The sequence below is a fragment of the Aythya fuligula genome, chromosome 9, assembly GCF_009819795.1.
Source record: "Aythya fuligula isolate bAytFul2 chromosome 9, bAytFul2.pri, whole genome shotgun sequence".
Lineage (NCBI taxonomy): Eukaryota > Metazoa > Chordata > Aves > Anseriformes > Anatidae > Aythya > Aythya fuligula.
The window spans coordinates 4473666-4493172 of NC_045567.1; the positions used below are offsets into that span (position 1 = coordinate 4473666).

The 19507-nt window shown below is 43.7% G+C and overlaps 1 protein-coding gene across 14 annotated transcripts in view; it reads left to right on the top strand.

The window, feature by feature from the left end:
• Window positions 1-19507, top strand: part of DOCK10 (dedicator of cytokinesis 10) — a 149523-nt gene that overhangs the window by 14721 nt on the left and 115295 nt on the right. For 7 of the 14 annotated variants that reach the window (XM_032192882.1, XM_032192887.1, XM_032192895.1 and 4 more), the window contains exon 1: window positions 7106-7667. The exons of 4 other annotated variants lie outside the window; for them this stretch is intronic. In XM_032192882.1, the coding sequence (XP_032048773.1) occupies window positions 7503-7667 (165 nt within the window). In that variant the 5' untranslated portion in view covers window positions 7106-7502. Of the gene's footprint in view, window positions 1-7105; window positions 7668-19507 lie in introns of those variants that run through there. 3 more of the 14 variants (XM_032192885.1, XM_032192890.1, XM_032192896.1) reach the window with 1 other exon arrangement.

The following is a 19507-nucleotide window of genomic DNA, read 5'->3' on the forward strand; positions in this document are numbered from 1 at the left end:
TCCTGCAAGTGGCAGGGCTGGAACATGCATGGCATAAAGAAAAGGGGGCAGGCCGCTTGGATTGCTCTGCCTGGACCCATCAAGTTTGTGGCTTTTTGAGCAGCATTTAAAAAAAAAAAAAAAAAAAAAAAAAAAAAAAAAAAAAGACCTTAATGTTTACGTTCTGTAAAAATTCCAGATTCCTGATTCTCAATTTCTTCCTTTTGGAAAAAACTGCCATTGGATTTTTGGCACTGATAAGGGGAAAAAAAGATCCAAAGCCACATTATTATGGAAATAATATGTATTCTTCCTGTGGGATCTTTCCTATCAGATAAAAGGATACATCTGCAGCCACTCCATTGGGGTGAGTGGGGTGATGAGACATCAGCACCTGAGAAAATGCAGGTTTTGCTAGCCCCTGTATGTACAAATTTTGCTTTGCATTTCCTACATCCATATTTTGTGCCTCATTTTCCAGCTGTGGAAGCTTATGTTTGAAAATTGAATGAGATTATCCATTTTGTTTCCTTGCTCCTGGCTGAACTCTTTGCATATGGGAGACTGTCTCAAAGTGAAATTGTCTTGAAATAATAAGCAAGGACTTTGAGTTGAAAGAAGCCTGATTGGAAGCCTCTTCTGCTCCTTCCTACATTAGTTGGAAACAGAGCCTTCTGCAAAGTGAAATTGTATGGCCTAAATGGTCAGTTTATAGTCACTTGTTCCTGCCTTTGTGTTTAGGCTTTGGCTTGAGCAGCTCTTCCGCTTTGGTTGTGTTCAGTGCTTGCCCTCACAGGGCACAAATCTCGGCTCTGTTTTGCTGGGCTGAATAAGCCATGCTCTGACACAGTCACGGAATAATGTAGCTTGGAAGGAGCTTCTGGAGGTTGTCCAGGGCAGCTCTGCACTCACAGCAAGTCCAACTAAACCAGGTTGCTGAGGCCCTTGGCAAGTCAAATGTTGAGACTGCAAGGATGGAGAGCTCACAGGCACTGCAGTGCCCTGTTCCAGTGCTTGACCGCCCTCATGGGGAAGTGACTTTATTGTATTTAACTGCAATTTCCCTCGTCACAACTTCTGTCTGGTGCATCTCCTCCTGACTGTTTTTCTGCTATGGCTTATTTGTACAATATTTGCTTCCTAAAGCATTAGCCCAGCCTTAGTTGTTACTTCTGGTGAAAATTCTTTCCAGAGTTTCTCTTAATATATGTTGTTTGTTTTTTTTTGGTGCTGCATCAGACAACGGATGAATGTTGGTAGCTCCAAATAATAGTCTACCCATTTTATGGGATAATAAAATTTCTTATAAAGCAAATGCTTAAAAAAAAAAAAAAAAAAAAAAAAAAAGGCATTTTTATTTCCTGGTGCATATTTAAGGAAACCACAATAATGTTCTTTGCCAGTCTATAAAATATGTAGTGTTAGATCCAAAAGCCACTGAAGTGCATTGAAATAGAGATTTCAATCGCTGCCTGTGGATTACAGTTCTCCCATTTTACTTAATCTAGGAAAAGTACCTGAGAGTAATCCCATCACAGAGGCTGCGATAGTAATAAGGTACCCACCAAAGTGAGAAATGACTTGTGAATCATCAGGAGGCTTCACTTGGGTTGGAAATAGGAACGCGGCAATTATTTGCATGCAAGTTATGCGTGTGTCACGTTCTGTGCTGGGTTCCAGCCCAGTTTCTGTCACCAGCCTGTTGGAAATCCTTACTTCAGTCTTTTTTGTCACTTTGTCTGCTTCCTTATCTGTTAAATGGCTGCAGTACATTTACGTTATTGCGAACCTTGTTGAGGGATCTGTCAGGTGAAAAGCTCTGTATTTTGGCCACGTGTGGTGTGGTAGTAACTCAGAGTATTCCACGCAACTTCGGTGCAGCCCTTTCCACCAGGCATAATGTGAAAGATGAAAGGAAAGCACTGTTGAGGAGAGGAGGGCGGCATTAGCTCAAGCGGTCATGGGCAGTCTCTTCCTGTGGTTACCAGATTTTTTTTTTTTCCCATGCCCACATGTGATGGCTTCTGTTTTTAGCAAGTAGAGTCAGAAAACAAGCGAGTTGTAGGCACAGGGTTAGTGGCTCGATCGGGCTGCCCGGCCCAGGCCCGGCGCTGTGACGGGTTCCTCGCGGCCTGGCTGTGCTATGTCCAGCACCACGCTGCACAGACAGCCTGCAGGCAGCCAGCTCTCTGTGCTTAAGGGCCTGGTTATCAATCAACGTGAGCCATGTGTTTGGAAGGGTTACGTACAGCCACCCTCATCCTGCTGCCCTTCTTCTGGGCCGCCTCCTACTTGTAGTGAAGCACGCCCGACTCCATTAAACGGCTTGGGTAGTGCAGTCACGTTTTTCTTCGTGTGAAGTCGAGGTTTTATAAATAGTCATTTAACAAACGTGCTGTTTGTGTCATCCTGCCAGCAGAGCTGTGCCTGTCGGTGCGTTTGTCTTTCATGTACTACTCCCTAGAGGGTGCCATACACCCGCTTTCTGCAGCCCTGCTCGCTCTGGAGCGGGTGGCGGCAGCTTTGTGGCAGTGCCAGGAGTGTCCCTGAATGTCCTGCAGTGCTGTGGGGTGAGAGCCTGAGAAATGAGGTTGCTGGATGAGTTCAGCCTCTCGTGTAGTCACAACCACATACTGCCAAGTGGGGAGGTTGTGCTGACTGTACTTGGTGCTGTTAATTGAGAATTGCGTGCCTCAGTCAAGGATACCTCCAGAAGGAAATATGTGCTGAAGTCTCCTGTCATTCAGAAACTGTTCTGAGCACTCAGTGAAGTAAATGCTTCTTTCCCAGTTCACTGAGGAGTAGCTGGTGGAAAATAAAGAAATGTAAAAGCCTCTCGTGTCCTGCTGACTCTGAGTCACCTTTGGCAAGACCCTTGGGCCTGTTCTGCCATGCACGAGACCTCGTTGTTTCTGGTGTTTAACTGTTTTGACTGTTTTGAAGCAACATCTTGAAATACAGTGCATGAGTGTTTTTAAATTACTGTAAGACCACAGCTGGAAGGTGTATTAGAAGGCTCTGAGGCTACTCATAGCTTTTAGCAACCATGAGTGCTAAACCACTCATAGCAACCACTATGGTAGCAACCACTTTTTTTTTTTTTTTTTTTTTTTTTTTTGTGGTAGCAGTAGTTCAGCCTCACACTGCACTGCCTCTCTGCTCAAATGTGAAAGGTTTGGGACATAACTGTGCTGGAGGAGAGGGTAGGTCAGCTCTTGAGGAGGGATCCACACAGTCCCCCATCTTCCACATGCAACCTGGCAGGGAACAGGGACAAAGGCGTTGGCAACACTGCTATATCCACCATGTCCTGCTGCTTGCTTTAGGGAGTTAGATGAAGCTCACTGAAAGGCTTCAGTTCCTATCATTCCTCAGGCATGAAGCATGAAAAAAGAGGAGATGCATTCATGACTAGTTTATTTCATCAAGCAGACTGCTGTAAAGACAGCCTCTTGGAGTATTTCATATTTCTGACCCAAGTCCTGATGCTGGTTAGGATTCCACTGCTTGTTCTGAAGTATCCAAGCATGAAAAGGGACTTTCAAACTTGCATGCATATTTTCGCTGTTTTCCTTGCAATGCCTTTAAGAAAACAAATTCTGGAGACACGGACTTTTGATGTGTCTGAGGAAAATTCCCTTTGCTAGAAAGATAATGTCTGCCAGCTCCTTTTGTTTTGGAAGGGTGATGGGAGTGATAAATTATATCATGCTGAGAGATGACAGTAGCTCACCAAAACTTCGTTGGTCTTTGTATGCATCAAGATAGAGAATGTAATTTTGCTGTTGTAACTTGCTTGAAATGTTTGCCTGCTACTTGTACAAACTGGACCTTTTCAGCAGTTCTGCTCTAACTGTGGGTCCCTGCATGGATCTGTGACAGCTGTCAGCACATTGCCGGTGTGTTGTTGGGAGCCATTTGCTGTCTGTACCAGGAGGTGGTAGATGGAATAGTAACTCACATAAGATAGACTTGGAAAAAACTAAAGACTTCTTCCCAGGAGAATAATTCATGCTTTAAAATGGCCTTAAATTTGTTGACATGGTCAAAGTACACAAAGAGGAAGAATAATGAAATAAAGAAGGCTTGTGGGAAGGAAACAAACTTTTAAAATGATGTGCTAAAGGGTTATGAAAGAGGAGTGCATGAAACTATTTGGTAGTATCTTTAGAAAATGTTGCAGTCTGTGGAAAGAAAAGTGCAGCAATATTTTCAGAAGAGACTTAAGCCAGTGCTTGGAAGACAAGGGGTTTACACTTCGCTGCAGACCTCCTGCCAGAGTCAGTTCACCTCTTTGGCCCTTGGCTGCCTGTTTGTAGAGCTGGCATCTCTTTCATGTGGAAGCTGAGCCATGATGGATAGCTACTAGCTCAAGAATCCAGATGCCCTTGACCTCTGCTTTATTACCACAGCCTTTATAAGCCATGGCAAGCGTGACCCACTTCTGCTGTTGCATGGCTTTGCTGCCGCACAGACCCAGCCCTTGGAGCTGCCAAGGACTGGGTCACTGAAATCATCTGGTTTAAAATAACTCTCTTGCCTCTCCGTGTTTCAGTTATTTCTTTTTTAAATCGGGATTCCTCTAATGGTCTGCCTCCCAGCCTGTTCTGTAAACTGTCGTGCTGGTGTTACACGGCTACTTGAGCACAGCTGAAATGACTGGTGGTGAAGAAAGGAGTGCAAATGGCAGCGGGTGGATTTGAATGGGGATATTCCTGAGCCCAGCCTCCTTGCCAAAGTCTTCAAAATGGGGAATTAAGGCCCTGCTTGCACAAAGGAGGATTTTGCTTCCCGAAGGGTTTCAGTGAATTCGGCTTCTGGATTAAAGTCCTAATTAACACAAAACAGTGCTTAATGTTTCACTGTAAGAGTAACTAATGCTGTTAATAGTTGGTGCATAAGCATAATGTATGCTGCTGAGCATACACTCACATTTACAAAAACAAAATTTGTGTGTGTTGCATGGGATGTCCAGGCATTTTTATTGGGCTGGGAAATTTCCTTTTTTCCTTCCCATGCTTTGTGAGATTTCCTTAAAACAGAAATGTTTGGGTTTTAGGTTCTTTGTTTCTTCACAGATTGGTGTGGTTTTTTTTTTTTTTGATTGTTTTTTGCTTTTGTTTTTTTTTTACTTCCCTCCCTGTGTGCATTAGCTAAGTTTTTGCAGTTCTTGAATTTTGCTCATGGCCTGAACGTACAGTTTTAGCTGCTTTTGGCTTCTGTAGTTTACTTCATTTTGGATTAAGTCTTGTTTTTCTTTGGTAGGAGATGCCATGCCAGGATTATGTCATTCCTACTTGTATCTAATAATATCTTAATCCCCAAATAATTGTAATGAAGTCACTCGGACCACTGGCAGGGAACAGTTTGATCCAAAGACCACTGAAATGAATGAGATTCTTCACTGGGAGCAAAGCAAAGCTTTGGGTCGAGCCCTAGGATGCTATTCCATGTGTGTGTGCACATGTGTGTGTGCACATGTGTGTGTGTGTGAGTGTTGGAAACCAAAATTCATAAAAATCCCTGCCAGCTGAACCCTGGAGAGCAGAAGATGTCGTGCAGGCACACACAGGATGTGCTAGCAGCCCCAAGGTAGCAGAACAGTTGCCATAACAGCCAGCAACAGACATTATGCAGGATGTCACCCAAGCCCATGTTGATGTTGCTGGAATTAGAGTAGGGATTCAGCTCTGCCAAGTGCATCTTCTGTGTGGCCAAGGTATCAGCCTCGTTTCTGGAGCAGGCAGGGGACTGAGGGAAACATAAACAACAGCAGCAGCAGGCAGAATTGCAGATTCGGTGCAGAAATCACACAGTTGTGCCACTGTGTTCTTGTAATCACATTAGAAAAGTCCAAGTAATAAGCGTGGTACACGGCCTCCTCTGTAGGGCGGGCACACGCAGCCTTTCAGCACGTGGAGTCGGAGCCGTGCGGGTGGCCGAGCTGGTAGGTGCGTTGGCAGAGCCGCGTGTGGGGTTGGGCTGTGCCCGCTGCTGCTCCTTGCCCTTTCTGGATGCACTCAAAGCAAGCTGGGCAAGAAATAACGGCAATGGGCTCACTGCTTTTAAAGGACGTATTTAGTTTTCCTGGCGAATGCTTTAATTAAAATTGTGTCCTTTGCCAGAGTGCTAAGCAATTAAACTCTAATCAAAGCCAGAAGAAAACATTTCCATGGAATGCTTTCAGTGCAGTTCCTGCCTGAGGTTGTGAGGAGGAGTGTTATTTACAGAGATTACATTAACTTGCATTATAAGGTTGCAAGGAAATTGATGACAAAGCTCTCATGGCTTTCGTTAGGAATCAAAGCCTTCTGATGAAAGGTAAATATATTTTTGGATGCACATATAATAAAGTTATACATATTAGCTTAAAAGCAGCTTCTCTGGAACCATATTGGAAATTTAGTCTTCCCAATGTGTAGGAGAAACCCATTTTCTGTATATATTTTTAGTGTTCACTTCCTCTCGAGTGCTCTTACCTTACGCTATGCACCATTAGCCCACGCTGGGTTTCCAGGTCAGCTGTGTGATTTCCGAGCACCTCTGAGTGCTGCTTGCGTGGCTTGTCCGGCAGGAGCCAGGGCGGCTTCTTGTTCCCACTGCCAGCCTGCAGCTGCCTGCATCCCGATGGGTAAAAGACTAAACTGCATTCCCCTTACCCTTCTTGGCAAGTCCCCAGTGTCTCTTTCAGTGTGAGACCCCGTTAGCAGAGACCCCTCTCAAACAAGACTCCTATGTAGACATAAAAATGCCTTACTCTGCAGAACAAATGCATGTGTGGGAACACACAACAACTGCGCTATTGAGAGGCATTTCAGAACTGAACACTGCTGGTTCTCTTAGAGCCACGGCTATTTTAACATGAGCTGGATGAAGCAGTCCAGATTTTTTTTTTTCCACTAGCTACATTTAAAACTCAAATGAGCTTGCTGTGCTTCAGAAAATCACAAGAAGCAAAAAGATTACAGCCCAAATCCCTCAGTGAGCTCTAACATTTTTTAGCATCAAAACACCCCTAAGCGAAGTATTTTAAAAACAGCAATGCTGCTAATGAGAGCTAATAACTTTCCAGATGTTTGCTATTATTTTGCTGCACATGACTTTTTTTAAAAGGTATGTGAACTGATCCTGCCAGTTGTTGATGGCTGTGTGTGTAAGGAGCAGCTGGTGTGCTTGGACTCGGCACTTTCATACTTCCAGTTCCATGAAACTGGAATCAGAGGAGGAGGCTTATCGTACAAGAGAGGGAGCACATTTTCTCGTGTGAATTCAGAAGCAGAGGGAGAGGGGGAGAGAGAGCAAAGGATCGTAATGCTGCATGTGCTTCAGTTTCAGTGGATCAAATCTTTCCTCTATCTGCATCCAAGCTATTCGGTTGTGATCAGATGATCAGAGCTCAAGGAAGCGATTGGAGAGTGAGCTGGCTGCAGCTGCACTGTAGGCTGTTTTCAGGGACAAGGAGCCACTGTTTTTCAAACATAGCATAAACATAGAAGTTATTTTGTAGGCTTCAGGATGCAGATATGGGTTGTGCTGCCAGCATTGTTCTGCTTCAAGCCTTTCGTTCTGTGGTACAGAGGAACTGTCCACATATTTGTAGACGACGGCGACGAGAGGAGTTGTCACATGAAATCCTGCCGCTGGATAGCGACGATGAAATGAGCAGACCCAGGACTCTCATCATAATGGTACGGTATACTTTAATCAGCAGAGTTGTCAGAATTATTATTACAGACGCTGTGCCATTTATTTTCTTTGACTATGTAATCGGAGGGAGAGAGCGTTTGACAGGCTATTTGCTACTATAGATTATTCTCCTGGTAGATTTGCTGTCTCTGTTCACAAACACGGCTGAAATGTTACTTTAATCTCTCACTAAAGCTGCGAGCTACTCATAGGCTCAAGTAACTGTTCTGTTTGTTTAATTTACTGATGGGTTTTGTTACTATCTGTGAGACGAGCAGCTTTGGAGCCTGTAGTGCAGTCGTGTTTTACTTCAGACTTGGAATTCCAAACAGCAGACAGCTTACAAAATGTTTACCAAGTCTGTTCATCATAAAAACAAAAACAAACCTGAAAGATAGACAAAACCCCTTTCCTTTCACCCAGGATGCAGCTGGAATATATATCGAGTTGTTTGCAGATCAGCTCCCATATGTCTTTGCTGCAAACTGTTTGCAGCAGCAAGATGTTTGCAGCTCGCCACTTCCCGGCTTAGTGAGTTTCTTCAGTTCTGTAACAGAGGGGGGCTCGAAAGACACTGTCTCCGGGAGTCATTTTCTCTCTGAATTAAAACTGGTTTGTTTTTATTTTGTGCTTGGAATAAAATAAGCAGTATAGCTTTATGAGGGATAATGACAAGGTGGTTTTCATTACAAGTCACTGCTTCAACATGGAGAATGTGCTGACCACCTAGGTATTGCTCTTCCTTGCTGATCCACGCAGAATGAACTTTACCATCTGGAAGCAGCCCAGGTCTGAGATGGCAGCGATTTAGTACTGTGTGGCTCTTACTTGGTAAAATATACATACATATATATATATATATATATGTATATATATACTTGGTAAAATATACTTGGTAAAGTATATCAAGTATATACCAAGTAAGTATCTTACTTGGTAAAATATACATACATATATATATATATATATATATATGTTTATATGTTTATATGTTTATATATTTATATATTGCCAAGACGCTGCAGATAGTATTTTTGCCAGTTTGTCAGAGTGATCAGGTATAGTATTTGAGCAATGGAAAATATTTTTGTTGTTTCTTTCTCCTCTCTATGAAGGATGCTATGATCAGGTCCAAAGCACATCCCCTGACACCCAGCTGTAATACAGAGCAGTAACGTAAACGTAAGTGGGTGATGGTAACATCAGAGAATTTAGTAGCTGTCATGAGGTCTGGCAGTGGTTTGAATAGAGCATTGCTGCCCATAGAGGCGTGTGTTGCAGTCATGGCAACTATAGTAGCTAGGATCCAATCCAAGCTGTGCTTTAATTATCAGCTGAGGGCATTATCCAGTGCAGGGGTTGTGGCTACTGGTCACAAGGACGGAGAGCGTGGATTTCATCATTGCAAAGCTGATGTTTAAGCATCTTATGCTTTAAAATCCAGTGTATGTATAAAACAAACTTTTTTTTTTTTCCACATCTAATGGTTAAATAAACTACTTCAACAGCATTTAAACAAGTAGTTGTCTCCCTCCCAGTAGTAGTTTCAAGCATAATGACTTGAGAAAGATCTGGAAGAAACTGCAGCATGTCAGAGTCTGAATCATCAGTGCAACTTACCTCATCCCTTGCTACAGAAGGGTGGGCTTGGGCAAAGTGGCAGCAAACAGAGCACTGCACACCTTGTACCCCAACACGAGCTAGTGGTAGCCTGGGTTGTGGTTCCCTGCTGGCAAATCCTGTGGGAGCAGAGCTCTGAGAAGTGAGGCTTTACTAGGAGCTGTGGAAGCTTTCAGCAGCCCTGAAGAGATGCCCAGAGGGGGATGCCCAGAGGTGCTGAGCATGGCCAGGTGTCTGCCTGTCATCTGCTGTGTGGTGTGAGCTTTGGTCTCAAGCCCCTCTGCCTGTGGTAGTAACTCCACAAGGGAACAGGGCAGCAGCAGTTAATGCACTGGCACTTATCCTGCCCTTTCCCAGGAGATCTGTGGGATCCCTGTCTGCCCCAGTTCCTTGGAGAAGCAGAGGGAGAGCAGCACATGGGGCTGGCTTCGGCATGGTGGAAGCTGCTGGGCAGCTCGGAAAAATGGTTGTGCCTCTTGCATCTTGCCTTGCAGTTCAGGATGGGTGTTATCACTGTGTTTTTTTGTTTATAGGCAGGCTAGAAGCAGTTAATTGCATAACTATCTAAAATAAACCCTCATCGAGCCTTGCAGGGAGGCATACCAGTCTGTGACGGGAATTGATGGTCCTGGTTCCACTAAAATTCATGTGTTACTCAAATAGGCAGCATGATAAAGAGGACTGGAGGCTACTGCATCTTAATAAAGCGTGTGTTACAGTCCTAACCATTTTTTTTCCTCCCTTGGTCTGTTGTAGATCATTGAAGTTTATGTCTGGATAATACAGTGGAGACAATTATGTAGACAAGTAGAAGAGTGTTTAGCTCAAAACATCATCATTCACGTTGTGCAGATGCCAGGAGCTAAGCTGATCCCAAGTAGACCACCTAGCCCGCAGGTCTGGGGGCAGGGGGTGATCGGGGTGCCCAAAGAAGAGGGGCCAAGAAGTCCCAGGGCGCAGAAGACCCCGAGGCATCCTGACCTGAGGGTGGGCTCCTGTCAGCTGCCGAGCTGGCACTTGGCCTGTCTGCCTCCTTGGAGCTGCTGCGCCCCTGGGGCGTGCTTCCTACCAGGACTGTTAGGATTTAGTGTTGACCCTGGAAGATAAACTGGGCCTCCTTTATGAATGGGTTTTTTAAGTCCCCAGCTCTGCTGCACGTTCTTGCGAGTTTGTTTGCCCTGGGAGAGCAAAGTAAAATCTAAATGTTGCCTTGATATGGAAAGCAATTGTGAGGCTGCCTATGCTAAAATACTTGCAGTAAGTGTACGGCACTACAGATGTGCCCCATCTCCCATTATTAACTCTGAAATGGAACATCTGTGTAGGCTGCCCTAGGAATTGTGCCTTTAATGGTCATGTTTGCAAACATTACAAATGGAGGGAAAAAAAAATAAAAGGCATTAGAGGAAGTCAGTTTGTAGTTCTGGCATGAAAATATCTGACCTGTAGGTATGGTAAAAAAAAAAAAAAAAAAAAAAAAAAAAAGCTCCCTTTTTACACTTCCAGTTGCTTATCCTGTGCCATATGAATGAAGGCTGTTTGTGCCCTTCGCTTCTGAGTGTGCTTTGCTCACCTGTGGCTCTGCCGCTCCCGCAGCCGGGGGTGAGCCCCCCAGCACACACCTCCCTGCAGAGGAGCTGGGGGCTGGAAAAGGGAGTGGGTCCCAGTACAGCTTGCAGCTATCGCTTATCAACCACCTCATATTTCTGTATGGAAACTGTAGGTGTTGCAGCAGGCGTGTCCAGGATCCTTACTGAAAATGAGGGCTGATGTCTTTGTTCACTGGTATTTTTTTCTTTTCCAGTTTTCTGGTTTAGAAAACTGGTATTTATCCTTGGATAAGGCAGATTAGTACGCTGACGGGATCCACGGAACAGGGGAGAGATGTAAAAAAGACAGAACTGGAAATTTTCTGTCAGTGTGTTATCTGGAGAGAATCCTGGGAGCTATCAGAAACAAGCAATATAGGTATTCAGCAGCCACTAGCTAGATGTAGAAGTTGAATATTTGCATCAAATAGACCATCTTATTTGTTACTTATAAAAAAAAAAAAAAAATCCATGAAGCAGTTAGGTTTGAGCTATATATATATATGTATATATATATATATACACTCTATGCAGAGTATATGCAAATGACTACATGCTGGTGTTTTTTTTTTTGTTTTTTTTTTTTTTTTTTTTTTTTGGAGGGGGGAAGGGAAGAGGAAGGTGCCTGAAGAAATAAAATTTAGTTCTTGGCGTTATGCAGAACTGTTTGGAGAGGGAGCGCTAATGCTTAGATGACACTTTGCATTTGGAGCTGATGACTAGAACACAACTTGAGCTTTATCTACTAGGTCACTGATTGTTTTCTTTTCACATGATTTATTATGAACTTTGGCAGCCAAGATTCGTGTGGAAGATAAGAGCACAGCGCAATATTTGAGGGTACGACTTTCCCCCTCCCTTGGTACCCAGCTACAGGAACACATGGTAAAATGCTTCACGTTTTGAACAGCGTCGTAACTTGAAGTGACATGTTAGCTTGAGCTCAGCAACAGCGAGGTAATGCTATTACCCTCTCGATTCAATTTGTCATCTCTGAAAAGAGACAACTTGCAGAGGCTTTCTCTCTTCGTTCCGGTTACGCAGGAAGTACAAGAACCTCCCCTGTCACAGACACAGGTTAGCTTCTCTGCTCTCGTGTGCAGGCAGAGCTTGGGCACTGGTGGAGCTGCTTCTTGTGTCACTTTGTAAATGGAAACTTAGTCTTGTGGTCTAGCAGTAGGAAAGATAAAAGTACAGCTTTAAGATATTTTCCTGACAAACCTCTCATCTAATGCTTAAATATACATCCAGACTTGTTCCTTAAGTTTTGTTGCACAATGTGCATTAACTTTGTTTCTAGTTTAAATAGTTCCTACTTTGTTTCTCCTCTGCACGCATTTACCTAACTGAAATTTGCAACATACGCACATTCAGTGCCATCAGTAGATGGCGTTTCTAGGAATCATTTTGAGATCTCCCACTCGTGACTTGCTGGTATTATGGGTAGGGGCATGTTGCAGAGAGCCTCTAAACGGGGAGGGTTGGCAGTGGATGTGGAGGGCAGTGTTAGGTTTAACTCTGTGAAGAGGAGCCATGTCTTGGAGGAGGGGAGTGTCCGTGAAAGGCCAAATTATCCAGGGCTGGAAAGTTCAGAAGAAATACTCATTCGCATCTCTCAGCTCAAGTCAGAAGCTTCAATGTAAAATAAATTTATTGTTATTTAAAATACATATTTGTCTTTTATCAACATCCACTTTGGCACTTGACCTCAATAGGAACAGACACAGGACTATGTTTGAATAAATGAATAATGTTCAAGTGCAAAGAGAGGAAAAATGTAAAGTGATGCATAAAATGCAATTCTACTTCAAAAAGCCATTTTTGCAGCTGCTGCTGTTGTCTTTGAGACTTCTTTCTTGTGTCTGATGCTCTGTAGACCTGCTGGTAAGTCCCTAGAAATGAACTCTTCCCTTCAGAGGGTGTGCACTGGTGGAGACTGGTGTTATAGTCAGCAGGATGGTACAGGAGGGATGGTGCCCACCTCGCTTCTTATAGCAGTGTGTGCTCTGCTGTGCTACAAGACATTTGCTTTGGTTTTGGCTTTTACTAGTTTAAGCAGTAGATACAGTTTCTTAAACACAGATGAGAATGAGCCCAAAATGGGGATTCGTTTTCATATTTAAGATCATTGTAGTAACAGTTGAAGTATGTGTCTGACTGAAAAAGAGATGGCATAAAACCAGTCTTTTTCCACTGAGCAAATCTCCTCCATCTGACTTTAATACGATTAGATCTGTGATTTGAGCAATGACATTTTATATTGCTTTCCCCTCTTATTAATGTTGAAGTAATGTGTACAGCACGATAGTATGTGGAATTAAATTGTTATGAATCTGTGAACTGAGTTCCTTTGACAGCTTGTGAAGTCTGTGGATTCAAAACAATAAAGCAGGTGGTGAAAATATGCTCCACAGGAGATTATTTATTTATTTATTTATTTATTTATTTTTACTAGGAAGGGTAGAATGTAGCTCAAAAGAACATAGAAAAGTCTCTGTCAGTTGCAGTTGCTGGGAGTTGCTTCATGAAGGCTTCGTGGTTTTATGCAGTTGAGATGTGCGCTCAAAATGCGTCTTGGGAAAGAAGACGATTGACCTGTAGAAAGCTAAAGTAACTTGATTAAGGCCAAAATGGAAAAAAGGGAAACTTTAAAAAACAAGCAAACAAAACACCTTGAGGCTTTGGACACCTGCAGCCGTGCTGCTTCGCCTACTAAGCACATTTATAAGCAAATCTATGCATCCACATGCTTGATCTGCTGCAGTTGGCAGCTTTGTCTGCAGTGCTCTGTCTGCCGTTCTGCCTGGCTCCGGTTCTGATGGGCTGAAGCAAATGCCAGCTTTCTGCTTTCCTTGAGTGTTTTGCTCTTTGGGTCTTCCTCCGTGCCCTTCTGTTGATGTTGAAGTATTTCCATCTTATAAAGGAAGAGTTAGGAACATAATCCCAGTGATTTGACAGGCCTGGGATTCTGGCATTGGGTGAGCTATGGTTGTAGAAATCTTACATAGTACATGATGTAAATAGGTTGAGATTATACCCGGTCAGCCCTGTGCACAAATCTTGAGTTTGTTTGTTTGTTTCCTGTGTTTGTTGCAATATTAAATACATTCAGCATGGAGTAGGCAGTAAGGAAAAGAGAAAATTCTGTGTAATGATAAAGAGTGAACATAGATTTAAATGCCAAGCACTAGGCACAGGACGAGCAATCAAAAATAACCACAATAATATCTCTGAAGTTCTGCAAACTCCAAGAAGTGCTTTGAAATGTATTTCTTGCTCAGAAACACAGAAGGCAGCAGAGGTTTCCTGTTTCATACTGTCAGTATGTGGTACAGTGTTCAGCAGAAATGCAGAATGTATTAAATAAACTCTTATGTATCTGTGACCGGCAGCATGTAGGTCTGCTTTCAGAGGCATTCTCTTTTTATGTGCACCTTGGGCTGCCCACGTAATTCCAGGCTTGCGTCTCAGTTGAAATGATTCAATGTCTCACCTCCCACAGCAGGTCCCGGGCTGCTGACCCCGGGGTGGGTGAGGGGAGCGCGGTTGTGGCTGGTGGGAGAGGAGTGGCTTGGAGATGGGGGGAGAGAAGCCAAGAGGAAAGTGCTCTTTCCCCTCATCTGAAATGAATTGGGCATGTTGCTGTTAAACTTGGGTAAGGTGTCTATCAGCCTGTATCTGTTTCATAGAGATATACACATATATTATTCCATATATCAGAATTGTTTGGTTTCCATGTATGTAGAAAGTGCCCATTGCTCTATAGCCTCTCCAGCAACCTGTGGCCAGCAAGGTTGGGTGACGTGGCCCGGTACAACAGGAGTCATTTCACTTCCCTTTCCCTAATACTAGCTCCTGAGTTGTTCCGCTTCGAACAGAAAGCCTGTGTGGCTGCTGACAGGGCCAGAGCTGTGGCAGAAAGACAAACTGAGGAATATGTGCTATGAGCATATCTGTGCTTTAAAATCACGTGATTACTGTATGTGCTGTAAAGCCTGGTCTACTGCTTTGCATCCCAAGAGAGCTGCCACCTGATTTCTAAGAACTCTCAAGAGATTGACTTCTAGGTTACGTTTCCTGTATCATTTCGTCCTTTTGATGAAAGGCACGGCCTCTTTTTGACTATTAGGTGACTGCTGTCGGTCTGTGGGTGCATACAGATATGACTTCCAGGTCACGATGCCTCCTGCAGCTTAAGAGTAACTGCATAAACACAGGTGAATGGTTTTGCTCTTCCCTTAACTAAAGGTTATAAGGTGCGTAAAGGCAGGACACAGGATTTCATTACTAAGGCTAAGCAGACTTTCAGTGCATTTAATCCTTTCAGCTAGCACTAATTGGCAACTCTGTTTTTGTGAGCATGTGAAACAAGAAATGAAGTCTCTGCCAAGGTGCTCAAGTAACTGAATTATTGCTCACTGCAGCGCTGTTGCTTCAGGAACACAGAAGCAGGCACGGTGTCATCAAAGTGTCTGGAGCTAAGGAAAGAGGAGTGTCTGCGAAATACAGGAGCAGTTTCTGGTCTTCCAGCTTTTGAATCACTTCCTCTGAATAACCAAGTCTGTAGCCTGAATTATTGCGTGGAGAGAGGCGTGCCATGGTAGAGAAAGGGTTAGAAATCAGCATCAAAAAACACATGTCGCTATTTAATAATTAAGGATGTTTTGGGTGGCAAGGGGCTGGCATCATCGTGGGGCACTATTCCATGTCCAGACCAGCCTAGGCTGGCTCAGACCATGGACCATGGCCTCCTCCTCTGAGGTGGGGTAACCGTGCACATGCAGACACATCCCTGGTCAGAACGAAGCTCAGCACCCTGGTTCCCTCATTGCTCTGGGGCTCACTTACTTCATCTCCACTGGGACTCTTATTTTAGTCATAGGGACCTGCATAAATAAATGCATATTATAAAAACTGTACATTTTCCTTCCCGTTAAATTGGTGCCTCTTCAGAACAAAATGTTATGTTCTCTCTGAACAGAAAGAATGTGTGCAATATCTTACTTTTACAATTGCAGTCTGTTAATAATTATTGCCAATTTGTGGTTAGCTTAAAACATAATAGAATCTGTGTGTGTGGTTTGCAATGAAAAATAGCCATTGTAATGTTTGTCAGACTTCTTTATGCCTCAGGGATCACTCTGAATGCAGTGTATGGAACCAACTGAAGTGAATACTTAATGCCTTTGGTGTTTGTTTTTCCTTATTTCTCATCTGTCAACTGCTGTGCTGATTTTTTTTTTATTAGTATTGATACATGCTTGAAGATGAGACAGCCAGATTGAGCTCTTGGTTTTACATGTGTAAATGCAGCAGGATACATTTTCAACTTTAATGCAGTAAAACAGAAAAACAGATCAGAAGCATAACTCTGCTGCCTGCCACCTCCTCCTCCCCCCAACCCCTTTTTTTTTTTATTTTTTTTTTATTTTTTTATTTTTTTAAGAAATCAGAGAGTGGAAAATGTGTGTGGCCTTGGCCTTGCTGGATCAATCAGTGATGAGCTATGAAACTAGTATGTTGGGAGTTAAACATCTTGGCATCATCACTGACAAATTCTCTTTGGCATTGCAACGCAATTTCAGTGCTACCTTGATGCTTTCAGCAGGCTGCAACTTATATGCTAAAATTAGCTCTTTCAGAGCATAAACCATACCAGTGGGGAGATTAATTACTGACGTGTGAATTCCTGGAACCAGACACGCCACTCTCCTTCTGAGAGGTTTCTTCCATCGGTGAATTTTGTGCAACCATGTGCTACAGCTCGCTGTGTAGCAGGTCCGATCTTAATGCAATTACAAAGGCAGACAATTTCTTAGGAGAAACTTTGCCTGGCAGCGCGCCTCTATTTTCTCACTTTTGGCTACTTGGGGCTTGAAAGTGAAGAATACAAATGGTGCTCAAGTAGTTGATCTCCATTTCTCTTTTCCCAGTGCCTTAGCTGTGTCTGTCCTTACCCCGTTCTCCCACGTGCTTGAGGAGCCTTTCCTCATCTCCCTCGAGCTGCCTGGAAGTGCAGGCTGTGTCCAGCTGCCTCTGCGGTCTCGCCAGCTGGCACTCAGGCCTGGATGTGCTCGGCCAGGCCGTGACTGCTTGGGTTATTTGCAGTGCCTGAGCTCCTCCAGATATTGACCACCATCAGCTCTTTGGTTTTAAGCAGGGAGATGAGGCACGGCCCTACAGGAGGTGCAGCAATCTGTAGGGTTAGCTGAACACTTGTTAGTGGCCAGGAGTGCCCAGCTTCCTCGGCCTCGCGGTCTTGCCACTGGGTTTCCTTTTGTCTTTTGGCTGACCTGATGCGAATGAAGCCATCTCGGCTCCCAGGTGTGCCTTGTGGCACATCCTTTGCATGGCTGTGAGCAGCACATGTGCAGAGGGTGCAGGGAGTCATCCTGACCTCCACGCTGGTCAGTCCAGGGGGAAACGCTTCTTGTTTCTGTGCAGACTTTTAATGAATAAATTTTCCAGTATTTGAGATATACTTTGTAATTTGTTGGTCATGCTGTGGCTTGCCCCTTTTGTCAGGTAATCTCTGTTTCTGCTGGCAGTGCGGCAAAGCCATCAGTGAGGCAGGACTGGTGAGCCAAGCATTCACGTGGCCACTACCTGCTGCTGTTCAGAAACCCTCCGGTGGCATGCCCCTGACTTCCTTGGGCACCTGTGCAAGCACAGAAAGCCTCAGCATGATGTTCAGAAGTACAAGGAAAACTCACGAGTGTGGTTTGAACTGAAGAAGTGTTTGGAAATAACAGACATGCTTCTTAGCGTGTGCTTCGTTTCATATACAAATTAGAAGTGAATCCTGCCTAAGCTGGGTACCAATATGTTTGTCTTCCTTTATTGAATCGAAGAAAAACAGAAACTGTAAATCCTGGTTAATAAAATGGAGCTCTAAAATGTTTTTGCTTTACAGGAAAGGCTGTTCTTGAAGAATACACCAAAATGGACCTGCCCACATGAAATATCAGAGATGAGTTGACACAAAAGTTTGTACCAGTTCCCACTGAGAATTTTCTTTACACAGTATTTTTAAGCTGCCAAAAGCTTTTGCACGTAAAAAGTACTTGCCAGTTTTCCTTTTTAAAACAAAATCAAGGGCAATTTTATGTTACATGAGCCTGCAAAAATAATCTGAGTTGGTGGCTGAACATTGCTTTTTCTAAAACGCATTCAAAAGACGACCGTATTTCTTGGAAATATTTTTACAAAGGATTTGCTCCTAGAATCAGACCATGTCTGCAGTGCTTCAAGCCGAACAAGGAACTGAGTGAGGAAGAACTGCAGCAAACTGCTTTGTTTCCCATCCACATCCTTTTCTGGCACTTGCTTCTGCCTGGCTGTGCTGTGTATTTGCAGGCAATCAGAAGTTAACCTCTTAGCTTCTGATTTTCTGACCGCTGCTTTTGTGTCCAGCTCGAGTGGTGCTTAGTAGAAACAAATCAAGATGTTCCACCTATTTTGATGGGAAGAGAGAGTTTTCTGGACTTTCCAGAATTAAAAAATAAAATAAAAATTCCAGCTGATGCATTACAGAGTCAGGCTGTCCATGACCAGTTTATGTTCCTGGTGGTTAGGCAAGAGTGAAGGTTGAAGGGCTTGTCTTCACTGCTGGCTACAAAGAGCAAGGCGTGGGAGCGGGGAAAAACACAAGGGAAGAAATACTGGCCGACATTCATCCTGTTAGAGAAAACCATTCGGAGAAGGCAAAAGAAGAGGAATGGCTACAATTCGGCTCCCAGCCTTGCAGAGGCTGGGACCCGGATGCTTACAGCAGCTTTACTGTCTTAAGAATGACATACATGTAGTTCTGGTCCTGCTTTCTTGCTCACTCAGAAATCATAAATTATATTTGATTTTTGGTCTATTCTTGGATAACAGAGTTCTGTAGCAGCTTCCTGGGAGGTCTTTAATACACAGCACAGTTCAAAGCACACGTACTGGAATTGTAAAATTACAGAGAAGGATGAGAAAGGAGGATCAGTAGACTGTGACCATGTAGGTAAAGAGTGGACCTGGACTGGCCTGAACAACAACTATGAGGGGATAGGATGGAAGCTGAAAAAGCAAAGATGGTGTCACACGTGTAGCCTTTGCTTGCAGTTCCTACTCTCAACAAGAGAAATTGGGGTCGTCACTTGAAGCTAGTGGATGACAACTTTGGGGTGGGAGGAGGGAAGTGACGAGAATTTGCTCAACAGAATGAATATTTGAGCTGTGGATTTCCTTGCCACCAAATATTTAACGTCCTTGGTGCTTGCATAGATTTAAAGAATGATTGGGTACGTCCATAACAGGAAAGTGTTTGAGAATTAGTGAATGTGGAGGATGGTACCTTGGCTGAGAGCCTGCGTGAATGGAAACTGGAGGAGTATGCGGGAGAAATACTGCTATGCTTACTGGTTTCTTTATTTTTCCATAGGCATCTGTGAACTCACAGGTCCAGAAAGCTGAGTTAAATGAATTTTCATCCTTCTCAGCATGGTTATGCTCACAGAAACTGCAATTTATCATGGCATCTGGGTGAACATTCAATACTTTGCTTGCTACTGAAATAATATTCTACCATTCGTTGTCTTGCCTCTTACTCACCTGCAAGTGTGTCAATTTCATTGCCTGCTCACATGAATTACTGT